Here is a 12,516-nt window from a genome sequence, read left to right on the forward strand (position 1 = left end):
GAAACATGAGCATTCTCTTGATATTGTTAAAGTGGCACAAAGCTCAATTTCCAAGTATGCAAAAACATATGACTGGTGGTGGGCTGGAATGCACTGTTTATCAAAGGGGCCTAATAAGGTTTCAGTTTTATTAGGCTATTTCCTGTAAGTTGATATGTGCCAGTTCTTTTCATTAAGACAAGGATATAAAAATTAAAAATGGATTAACCTAATGGGTTCCAAATTACTGTCGCCTTGCCTTCTTTGCATTTTTTTTTAAACAGTTCCAATTGGTCCTATTCCAGTACCTCCTACAAAAATCAAGAGGCAGAAAGCTTCAGAATACCTGAAATAGAGTTTAGCTGAACTCAAATTCAGACAGAAACCCTACAGATCTCATTCCATTCCACCACTCTGGCATTAAATCCGATACCACTGAGGCACCATGTTAAATATGCAAATGCAAAATGCGGGCTACTGTGCTGAAAGGGAGTTTAAATTCCCTTTAAAACACAAGTTATTTTCACCCATCTTAGAGGGGAAAAAAAAAACCACCCAGAAACTATGGATGAGATTGAGTTACCTAAACCCTGCCAACCCTGCCTTTTATCAGCCCAGAATAGAAGTGGGTCTCTTGTAGGATGTGTCATATTTGTCAGTCCCACTGGATACCCAAACCCTGAGGCACATAAAATGGCATCACATGTTTTGTCTAGCCAAAACTCAACAGCAAACATTACTCAAATCATTTCAGTAAGTCCTAAAGCACTTCTCAGAAAGGTTTAACCACACTGCGCATCTAACTCTTTTTACTTAAATTTAAAAAAAAATTTCAAGTATTCACTAGTTTTACAGAATTGAGTTCTCTGAAGGTTTGGTAGATTTGGAGTGTCACAAAGGTCTCCTTGGAAAGACTTTTAGCAGCTTAAAGGGGAAAATCAATATTGAGTCAGTGTCCAAGTTCACTTAAGGTAAGCTGAGAAGTCCAAACCTACTATGACACGCTCAGTTTCTAGAATTCTAGACACCAGAGAGTGTCACAGAAAAGACTCTTGGGCACACACAACACCCACAACTAAAGTTCCAAGGTTCCCACAAATTTTACTGCAGTTCAAACATATTCAAGGTCCAGTAATCAACAAAATCCACAGCAAGTGATCAATACCCCTTTGGAGGACAGAAAATTTTGAGACAGGGACCAGAGCATAAGTTCAGGAAATGACTATTCATTTGTTAAAAAGGCTGTGATATCCCCTTAGTGAATCCACTGGCAGCATGCCACAACTCAGAAAAAAGTTTTACTTTTATGGCACTCCTTGCATGGGGCACAGAAAAACAAAAATAAATAGAGTTGGGTTGGGCTTCGTTGAGTTTTGGTTTCCTAAGCTTAAAGCACAGAAGTCAAGATTTGTAAAACAATTCTGAGAATCCTGAAGCACTGTATTTGGAAAGCCACATACTCAAGTGTGCCCTGATAATTTTGTCAAACTTTTCTTCCCTACCTCCATGAATAAAGATCCCCAGCTTGCATGGAATGCTGCGGCCCTTACATGGCTGCCCCACAGATAAAATAAACCCACAGAGCAAATGACTCAACACCATGGTGCAAATTGCAGGAGCAAAAGGCCAATAGTATAAGAAATCTACTCAAATGTCATGCTGAGAAAATCAAGATGCTGAACCCATTCTTATTTTCCAACACAGTGATGTCACCAACATGATATTTTCATTGTTTGCCAGGTTAACAGAATTTATGGAGGTAATTAATGCAGAACATGTGTGCTGAGCTATTCGTATGAAAAATGGAATTGCCCCGACTTCATTTGCTGCCTTTGCAACCAAAACCCCACTAACATCTTTTTTCACTATTTCCATATGTGAGAAACACAAATATTTATAACAAAGGTAAATGACTGCTCTATTCCCATCTACTCACAAGACACTTTCAGACCCCTGTCTTCTGCTTATTCTTCTGCTTCCACCACCTTACCACAAAGGGCTCGGGTTTCCATCCTATTCCATAAACTAAGCATGTTCCTCATGACTCTTCTCCAGTGTTTCTTTCCTTGGTTTGCCTGGAAAACTTCTGTTTTAATTCCTTGAACACCCTCTGTCTAGCTCTAGCCCATCTTTCAGGAAAAGCAATGCCATTAAACATTTAATTATTCTCTTTTGACTTTTCTTCTGGGCATCTTCAGTGTCAAAGCATCCCCCCCTCTGGTAAACAGCTTTTAGTAAAAAGAAGACTGGGCACACAGCATCAAAATCAGAAAAAAAAGTTATTTTTGCCTTCTACTCTTTCTGCCTGAATGTTGATTTCTGTAAAGGAAGGGACAGAAAAAAATGGCACAGGCATGAGAAGAAGGGTGGGCAGGTGGGCTGAGAATAAAGAAGCTGAGGAGTTTTCCCTACAGCTGGGTTTCCTTTGGAGAGTTTGGGTGAGCACAGAACATCCTCCACAGCTGGAGCCACGTACTCCAGGAACGCTGAGCACTCAGGCATCGCCAGGACATTTGTTCTCTGGGCTAAATCATGGGAGAAAACTTTCTGCAGGGTAAGGCCCTCACCATCTCAGAACCTGTCTCAAGATAATGGCCTCAAGTCGTTTAGTCAGTTTTCTCCATGAACATTAAGGCTGGGCAGAAATAACTTGCCTTGCTTTTCTTTTTTTTTAATTTTTTTTTTTTAAACGAAAGCACTGTCAGAGCAAGATTAAATAGAATGGTGAAAATGCCTCTCTTAACTGCAGCCTCTGTTGAAATTCACCACTGCTAAATCAGAGTCACGAAGCTCACTAATGTAAACAAAGCTCAGACTTTCAGGGAGGCAAGGAATTTCTTAATTTGTGCTTTGCTCACTGTTCAGATCCCTGTCAGGACTGAATTCTGGGTCCCTAACTTTGTCAGTAATCAGAGGAAGTTTGGATTTTGTTTTTAAATATTCAGATCCAATTTTCTTCATCTCTGCCTACTTTTTCCTCTTCCTTTAATCCTTCTCTCCCCCCTTAAAATGGATCACTCAAAAAGTCTTGCCTCTTAAAAAAAAAAAAAAAAAAAGACAAGAACAAAACCCCTCTACCTGCCTTCTAAATTCTCAGCAACTAAAGTAAGCAATCCCATGTCACTTGTTTGTTTGTTACTGCACAAAGTTTGTGGGAAGCCCACCACGGACCAAAATATATTTTTGTGCTTAATTGTAATTTCTTCAAAGACTAACTTGTCGCTCTAGATTTTCTACAAACCCCTCCATTTCTAGGCATCAATTTAAAAGCTTCATTTTAACTGCTGTCCTCTTATGTGAGGCAGCTATATTTAGCAGGTTTAATTATTGTTAAAAAAAAAATGCCATGCAAATCTTGCTATCCAAATATAGATATAAGAACATTATAAGAAACCAGCTGGAAATAAAAAAAAGCCCCATTCCCACACCATATTACACTAAACTGCCCTGACTGAACCTTAACATTCAACCTATTGTTCTCTTAATTGCTAGCAAGTTTCAGCCACTGTTCGTTTGCTCTGCTATTCTTCTTTCATCAATATTTTTCCAGTAGATTAATGGGATTTTCCTCCATATTTTGCCTGAAACAGCAGGACACGGTAGTTAAATGAACAAAAAAAAAAAAAAAAAAAAAAAAAAAAAAAAAAAAAAAAAAGAAAAAGGAGAGTGGTACAAATGTTTCTGCTTACAATGTGTCTGATTTAATAACATCTCTGCAAATTCACGGCTTTATGTGTGGGTTCCCCGTCACTCCCGCAGACTGGAATTTTCTGTCACCATCCCAAGGTTTCTTTCAGGCAGGATTATCTTTATTTCTACATCTTTATTTCTTTCATTCATTCACTGCAGAAATTTGAAAGGAACTTTCAGTTTAAGGGACTGAATTTTAATCTTGCATCTGTTTCACACTGCAAAATGAGAACTTGTGCCTGGATTTAGCAAGCGCCTAAGAAACTAAAAAACACAAAATTTCTGCTGGGGAATACAATCCTGAGTCCACAAATTGCTACCACACTCTGTTTCCAAAATTACACTCCTGGGAGCTCATATCTAATCTTCTGAATTAACCTATTTTTGTTTAAAAGTTTTGGTTCTTGTTTAGAACAAGTTTAAATATGTTGGTTTTTTTCTTTAAAAAAAAAAAAAAGCTACTGTTCTAAAGCATTTACAGAAATAAGGGTTACCCCACTGTGGTGAATTTTTAGGAAATACAATCATTTAACACTAGTCAGATGCTTTTGTAAAGGAAAAAGTCTTCTTTTTCCCTCTGTCATTTCTTATGGCAAGTCTTTTCTTCCTCACAAATATATTTTCAGCAATGCTTTAACAAATCTAAAAATGCAAAATAAAGGAAGTGTTCAATTCTAGAAAAAGCACTCTTTGGATGCCAGAAGTATGCTTTAGAAAGGCAGGGGGTTAGGGAAAACTGTCTGCCCCACCTCTGGAGATTTATCTAACAACTCTGGAAACATCCAATTTTGCACCTTAGGGTAACAAAATTACCTGCTGGGGTTCAATACCAGCTCCACTGAGCAGAGCTTTGAACTTCACCAGAAGTAAAGGCATGATTATTGCAGCAGTCTCTTACTTGTTTTTATTTTCTTTCACAGAAAAATCAAAGAGCAGCTACAAAGCTACACGAGTTACAGGTATCTTAGGGCACTAACTCAGGCTCTGTATAAAACTCCACAAACAGGACTGTGGTATTTGGTAACAGCTCTGTAGTGACCCTCACTGGTGATAAAATCCAGAGCTCTGAAAACGAGAAAATGAACACCTGCATCTGTATTTCTAAACTTTCATCAAGTGGGGATTACAAGAACAAGAGCAATTATAGACATTTTCCTAGAGGAAAACTCACAAGTTCTCCAACAGAATCAAAAAGTAAGTATACTAATAGCAATTTACCTAACTCCAATAGAGAATAATTTTTAAAAAAATTAAAACTAATTTTTACATCCCCCCAGATGGGAATGAAAAATTTAAGTTCAGTTGGAACATATTCTTGATTCGCAAAACTTTTGTGTAAACAACTGTTAAACTTGGTGTGCCTATTATTTGTTTCATGCTTGCCCTTCTGGTGGTGCCTTTTTGCTGAAGCTGAGGGTACAGAGGAGTTCTGACCCATTTCTCTTCCCTGAGTGCTTCGCTGGGCAGCAAGTATGTTGTGTCCAAATTAACTGCAATAAGAATTAATTGCTGTTTCCAATTTGCACATCTCTGTGTTTCAAACACCTGCTTTAAGTTTGCTTAGCCAATGGAGAGATTTTTTTTTTCATTTTAATACGCTATGCTGAAACAGCAGTAAGTCAAGAAAAAAGCCCAGTGACAAACAGTAAAGAAAACAAGTTATTCCACATGCTACAGTCTACTATCAAAAATGTTGTCAGAAAATTATGCATTTACCCAATTTCTCCTAGTTTTAAAACCATCACACCATGGTGTGAATTTTAAAACATGTTTATTATTTGTCTAATCATAACATACAGTTTAGGATTAAGCACAGGAGCTTTGAATACGACACAGCTGTATGAAAAACAGTCCTCTAGCCCACCATAACTCTGAGCTTTCTGAAACTAAATTTTAAAAGGTATCACATTCAGACTTCTAAAACTGCTTTTAACTTCTTCTGCAGATAAACAGTCAATTGCAAGCCAGGGGCAGCAGCAGGAATAGTGTCACGAGAAGTAAAGACTTACCCTGACCTAATGGTACATGACATGGAGCAAAGTAAGATTTGGAAAAAGCATTTCCCCTTTCTAATTCTATTGAGAAGTTCCCAGTATTGTCAGCCTTTCCCAAAATCATGCACAACACTTGGGCAAGAATTTTGTTCCATGTGCAAGCAGCACATTTTTCAAAACCACACGAAGAGCTGTCACTACTACAAAGCAAAGGCACAGTAAATTGTCTTTAGCAATTTTAAGTGCTAACAGAGACCAGCTCGGATAAAAATAGTCCATTTAATTGTGGGGTTCTGCAAAGTTCTGAGATGGTAATCAATGCTCAAAAGATGAAACTCCAAATCCAATATAGACTGAAAAGAGAGGCTGATTGGAACCTTCTCACTGTAAACCCAAAACAGGCACTGCTTGAAGCCAAGTACTGTAAGCAGATTTCCCGTATTGATCTTTTGGTAGCTGTGCTCACAAGAAATTAATTTTATGCTAGATTGAGAGGTTACAAGAAGTTTCCTGTCTGCACAGTCAAAATATTATTGAAGCAATTCAGGTTGTCAGTAAAAGCTTAAACAAATTTGCTGATAATCCTGTTAATGACCTAGGTCAAGTGTTAACTGTTGTGGGTTATAAAACAGTGAAATTAAGGTGGCTGGTACCCTCAGGCGGGCAATATAGTTACAGAAGAGACTGAGGAGAAATTATTAAATTAAAAAAATGACAGAACTCACTCGATTTCTTGATACCACTGGAATTATTCAGAAAGAGAATTGCATCCTTCTAAGAAAAAAGAAACACAATCCTCAGCAAGCAGAGACTATCCAGCAGGGTGGAACAGGAGAACCTGTGGTTTCTGTGCTCCTACGGAGCTCAGTCTGCAAACTCCAAACTGGGAAAGTTGGACATTAAATCATCCTGATGTTGTCCTACCCCACAGAAAACGGTAAACACAGTTAAAGCTGAGCTTCAGAGAACCTCCTTGAGCTCCTGTGATTGTGTAGGGAAAATTTCTCATGAGCATGGCAGAGTTCAAAAGCAAACTCAGGGGAAAGTTTTACTTTTTATCCAGAAAAAAGCCTAAATAAAATTTTTTGGGGATGAAGCAAATTAAGAAAATCTCAAGTTCTCCAAGAAAAAGACAAAAAAGGGAAGCACTGAGCACCACAAAGTGCAGTAAGACAGCAGTTTGTCTTCAGCCCCTTTCACCCTTTTCTCCCTTCATCCCATTCACTTCTCCTGTAGTATTACCAACAGTCATCAGTTTTAATATTAATTACAAATGTTAAGTGAAGTTGGATTAAAAAAAAATATTATTTTAAGTCAAATAAATTCAAAAGTTATTTCTCTGATATCTCTGCCCACACTCTTGTTACGTGCCCACTGCAACATTTACATCCCCTAGAAGTTAGACTAAGCTGCACAAACACACCAAAAATTAGTTCCATCCACTGTTAAAACTATTTATGGGGAGAATTTCAACAGTAGCTTTAATATAAAAGGAAAAAGGTAGACATTTTTATGTACGTGCCTACATTAACAAACTATAGACATTATAGATATCTTTTAAAAATATAGACAAATATAGACAAATATAGATACATTTTGGACAAATGATGTCCAAAATATATCTTTTTTTATTCTCAGTGGTGGAACAATGAAACTTTTCTAAATACCCCAGAGAAATATAGAAACATCTATCTCTAGTTTTGGGAGAAAATTTACAGGAAAAACACCAGAATTGTAAGTGAAGTGGTTAGAAAAAGATCCTTTAATAGAGAAAAACATCATCTTCTGACATGATTTAAAGCTGCACACTACCACTTGTTCATCCAATTAGTGGGTCAGAAAAATATAAGAATTAAGATTTCTAAACTCACATGATCAATCCATATAGTGTAAATAAATAAAAGGATTACTGAGCTTTCCTAAATAGGGGTTAAAAAAAAAAAAAAAACAACAAACTAAAAAGCCTTTAAAAGTTGATCGCTTTTTTAATAAGAAAACCGACAGAAAAGAATAAAAAAGAAAACTGTCTTTTAAAAGCATAGCAAAACATATACTTAAAAAAGCCACTCAAAAGCAGGTTACTGTCCTGTAACTGCATTTTTACTGTTGCTTTCACTACCAGTTTTGCAAATATTGCTTATCTTGTACGAATCCTTGAAGCTGAGAAAAGAGAAGGGAGGCAGCATTTGCTGAAAGCTGACTTGGACAAGTGTACTTAACATGCATTCCGTATGATACCCATATTTTCCCTCCTTTCTCAATTCTCAGCGCCACTGACTCGAAACAAAGACACAAAAAGTGTTGGTTTTTTTTTTTTTTTTTGCAAACTGGAGCGCTCCAATATCTTTTTGGCATAGTCACTGTCAGTTTGCAGAATGTGTCTCCACTGCCATGGAGGCAGAGCTGCTCCACTGACTGACAGAACCACAACCCTTCCCTAAGAGGGATGGTTATGAGACAACCGTAACCCCTGCTCACACTCTTGCTTTCATTTCTGACAATGATTTTTGAGAAATTACAATATTTACGAAATAACTTCTATCTGGAGGTTTAAAAGTGACTGTTGAAAGCACGCTCATTTAAAATAAATCTATACAGAACTGCATACAAAACAAATTTACATAAAACATACAAACAGATAACATACTGCTCCTCTTGTATAATGGTATTATAATTATTTCCCAGCAATGAAACCAACTGGTTAAAGATTACCCAGGACTTGTGAAGTTTGCATCTTTCCTTAGGTTTTTTTTTTTTTATTATTATATTTCTTTTTCCTTCCAAAAATAATGCAAACTTGTTATCTCACTGCCTTATCGCACAAGCACCCAGAATATCAGTAAGCACATCAGCATTATTTGTAAGGGAGAAATAAATAATTGCTCTGACAGGTTTCAGAGCTTTTCTAACCATCCAACCAACTCGAGCAGGTGCGAGTTTTACATGGTTGTTGGGTGCTAGAAGTTCTTCACAACCTTTGCCCTCTAGATTTTATGCCGAAAGATAATTACACTGGACATCCCGGTCATGCCGATCACCTTCACTGCAAGCAAGCAAAAGCTCAATTTCTTTTTTTTTTTTTTTTTGTTTGTTTGTTTTTCTTAATGGGAAAAGGACAGGGGTCTTTTAGGGTTTATTTCAAGTATTTCATTCACTTTCACAGTGTCTGGTTGTCACCATTTCTTTTTCCCCTGAAACCTAGCACGAGTTTTCAGCAAATGTCATCTTAGAAATTAACACAGCAAAAGAAAATAAACCACTCACTCTTTTTTTTTTTTTTTTTCCGGAAAATTACACACATTCCCATGCACACACAAACACAACTTTAACACATTGATACACATCTGATACACACAACACGATCTGACACAAACCCGCTAGGGAACCAGGAGGAGGTTTTACAGGGCAACAAGCTTCTTTTGCGTATTAATTAAAAGTTTTGAAAGGCAGGACGCTTAGCGCAGCCACCAGCCCTGCAGATGAGAAAGGGCTTGGAGTTATCACCGGGCTGAGAGCGAAGGTGGCAGCGGGGGCTCCGGGCACCTGCCGGGGCTGGGGCTGCGGGTCCCCGGACACTGCCCCTTCCCTGCCCCGCCGGGCCGCCTCGCCCCGGGGCTGCGGCTCCCCTGCACCGCCCGAGGGCCGGGGAGGCACAGGCTGCGCTGCCCTCGCCAACTTTGCTCGGGGGAGGGCAGGGCGGCTGCCCGCGCATCCATCCATCCGCCCATCCATCCATCCATCCGTCCGCCCATCCATCCATCCATCCGTCCGTCCGTCCGTCCGTCCGTCCGTCCGTCCATCCATCCATCCATCCGTCCGTCCGTCCGTCCGTCCATGCCCCGCACGGCCGCGCTGTGCCAGGGCGAACCCCGCGCCCCCGGGGCGAGGAGCCGCTGCCTCACGGCACCACCTTAACGGGGAGCAGAGGGGTGGGGGAGGAATAACGGGGGGTAAAAAAAAACACAATTTTAAAAAGGAAGGAAAAAAAAAATAGAGGAAGGGGCGAATAGCGGAGAAGAAGAGCGAGGAATACACGGGTCACCCGGCCGTGCCGCGGCTCACCTTCGTTGCCGGGGCGGGCGCTCAGACGGCCGGCAGCGCCGAGCGCGGCGCGGAGCAGCAGCGGGAGCAGCAGCAGCAGCGGCGGCGGCGGTGGCGGCAGGCGGCGGCGGCGGTCCATGTCGGCGGGGCAGAGCGCAGGCACAGCCGCATGTCTCCGCGCCGCATGCCACCGCTCCGCGCCCGCTCCGCGCCGCCGCCACCGGCCCCGGCGCCGGGACCATGCCCCGCGCCCGCCTCCGCGCTGCGCCCGGGAGGGGCCGCCCCGCCCGGCCCCGCCGCCGCCGCGCAGCGCCCGCCCCGCTCCGCGCCCCGCCCACCGCCCCGCCCCGCCGGCCGGGCGCGGAGCCTGCCCGCGGCCCGGGGCTGCCCGCTACCCCCGGGAGATAACCCCCAGCCTGCCCGCGGCCCGGGGCTGCCCGCTACCCCCGGGAGATAACCCGAGCCTGCCCACGGCCCGGGACTGCCCGCTACCCCCGGGAGATAACCCCGAGCCTGCCCGCGGCCCGGGGCTGCCCCGCTACCCCCGGGAGATAACCCCCAGCCTGCCCGCGGCCCGCGGGGCTGCCCGCTACCCCCGGGAGATATCCCCGAGCCCGCCTGCGGCCCGGGGCTGCCCGCTACCCCCGGGAGATAACCCGAGCCTGCCCACGGCCCGGGGCTGCCCGCTACCCCCGGGAGATAACCCCCAGCCTGCCCGCGGCCCGCGGAGATGCCCCGCTACCCCCGGGAGATAACCCCGAGCCCGCCCGCGGCCCGGGGCTGCCCGCTACCCCCGGGAGATAACCCGAGCCTGCCCACGGCCCGGGGCTGCCCGCTACCCCCGGGAGATAACCCCCAGCCTGCCCGCGGCCCGCGGAGATGCCCCGCTACCCCCGGGAGATAACCCCGAGCCCGCCCGCGGCCCGGGGCTGCCCGCTACCCCCGGGAGATACCCCCGAGCCTGCCCGCGGGGCTGTCCGCTACCCCCGGGAGATAACCCCCAGCCTGCCCACGGCCCGCGGAGATGCCCCGCAAGTCCCGGGAGATAACCCCGAGCCTGCCCCCAGCCCCGGGAGATAACCCCCGAGCCGCCCCCAGCCCCGGGAGGTGTCCCCGAGCCCGGCCCTGTCCCGGGAGGTGCCCCCGAGCCCGGCCCGGCCCCGCCGCACGGAGCGGGGGCTCGGCAGTCGGGCTGGGTGACACGAGTCACGTAACTCGGGAGCCCCGGGTGGGTGTTGCAGGCAGCTACCATCCGGTCGTGTCCAATTACCGGGCTCTCCCGGGAGGAATGCGGCGGCAAAGCAGCGGTAAAAGCTCGGGAGTTTCAGGCTGCAGCCGTGGCTGGCTTGCCGGAGAAGCGAACGCCACTTAACATCGTTCGTTCCTGGCTGCCCGCGGTGACAGCCACAGCTCCGGCCCCGAGGGCAGGCTGGCTTTGCCGTCACTAAAGCAAACTGGAGCAGGGCCTCTACTCTAGAAGTTGCCGGGTAAAATGAGTGTTTTTTCTTCGTGCTTGCACCTTTCCTTCAGTCCTTGCAGCCGTCAGAGGCCCCAGAGTACCTGTCAGAGCACAGAGCAGAGAAACAGAGCTGCTACTCCGCTGCCCTCAGGGGGAATCACTGCAGAGCAGCACTTCCCAAGCTTCCCCTTCTGCAGATCCTTGTTTCAGAATACGGACAACTTCCTTCTCAAGTGGCTCGTCTCAGGTCTCCAGGGCCACCCAGCGTGGTTCTGTGGAAAATGGGGAAATATCTGAATAATACTGAGGTCCAATAAATACTTCAAACCAAAGCTATGCATCCTCATAGTACAGAGGCTAGCTCTGAATGCATGTGCTGTCTGCACACACAGCAAGAAGGAAGATGGGAGGAGAGGAGCCTGTGGCAACAGATGTGGAACTACGTCTCAGAATTAACATCAAAAATCTTTGACAGCAGAGAAATGAATCCCCAGTGTTTCTCAAACCAGTGTGGTAAACATCTGAACAACCTCCTTCTTCATTGTCCCGTGTGTCCTTGTGTCCTCAGGGTCAGCAGTGCCAGCAGGACAGCAGGGAACTGCTGCCTGCAGCACCTGACCTGCAGGTTCATCAAACAACACAGAATCACCAGCTTGCTTCAGCAGTGATGCAGCTTCCCTGCAGCAGAAGAGGAGGTCCTGGACTGGTTGCAAACCAAGAGCCTTGCCAAGGTCTCTCCTGCACAGTATTGGCACCCCCTAAACATCTGGTTTAACTCTGCACTGCACTGAAGAGGCTGGAAATGTGTGGAAACCAAAGCAAAGCAGAGACAAGGCTGTGAGAAGTCATCTCAGATAGGTTCCTAGTTCAGGAGAGCACAGAGCACTAAAAATTACCATGATACAATCTCCTCTCCTGTTTCCAGGATTGATTATTCAATCAACCAAATTAAAGAATCATCAAATTCAATACCATTTGTTTCATGTCTCCAAACCTTCCTTTCACTCATTTTTACCATCTACCCCACTTCCTCTGTGGTCAAACTTCCAAAAGATGGAAGAAATGCCCAGAGCTCTTGAGCAGGAAAGCTGCAAGGGCAGAGGGAGGAGCAGGGTGGGCTGGTCACGCAGTTAACCATGTACAGGCCAGAGAAAAACATCTCCTGCCCTCCTTTGTCCTTCTCATTTCCCCACACCTTCCCATACATTGGACAAAGATGCTTCTCTACAGCAAAAAGGCCAGAAATTCACATTCCTCAAAATATAATTATCCCTAGTAATAAAAAACTATTTTGCTTTAGTTAGAAGGGTTTTTTTAGAACACACAATTGTTTTCATTGAGTTCTGTCGAACA

The 12,516-nt window shown here is 44.4% G+C and overlaps 1 protein-coding gene across 2 annotated transcripts in view; it reads right to left on the reverse strand.

Moving 5' to 3' along the window:
- Positions 1-9,906, reverse strand: part of EPHA3 (EPH receptor A3) — a 180,060-nt gene extending 170,154 nt beyond the window's left edge. For both annotated transcript variants that reach the window (XM_021550215.2, XM_021550214.2), the window contains exon 1: positions 9,726-9,906. In XM_021550215.2, coding sequence (XP_021405890.1) covers positions 9,726-9,843 — 118 coding nt within the window. In that variant the 5' untranslated portion in view covers positions 9,844-9,906. The remainder of the gene's footprint in view (positions 1-9,725) is intronic.
- Between the last annotated feature and the right edge of the window lie 2,610 nt (positions 9,907-12,516).

This window comes from Lonchura striata, chromosome 2 (genome assembly GCF_046129695.1).
Source record: "Lonchura striata isolate bLonStr1 chromosome 2, bLonStr1.mat, whole genome shotgun sequence".
Taxonomy (NCBI): domain Eukaryota; kingdom Metazoa; phylum Chordata; class Aves; order Passeriformes; family Estrildidae; genus Lonchura; species Lonchura striata.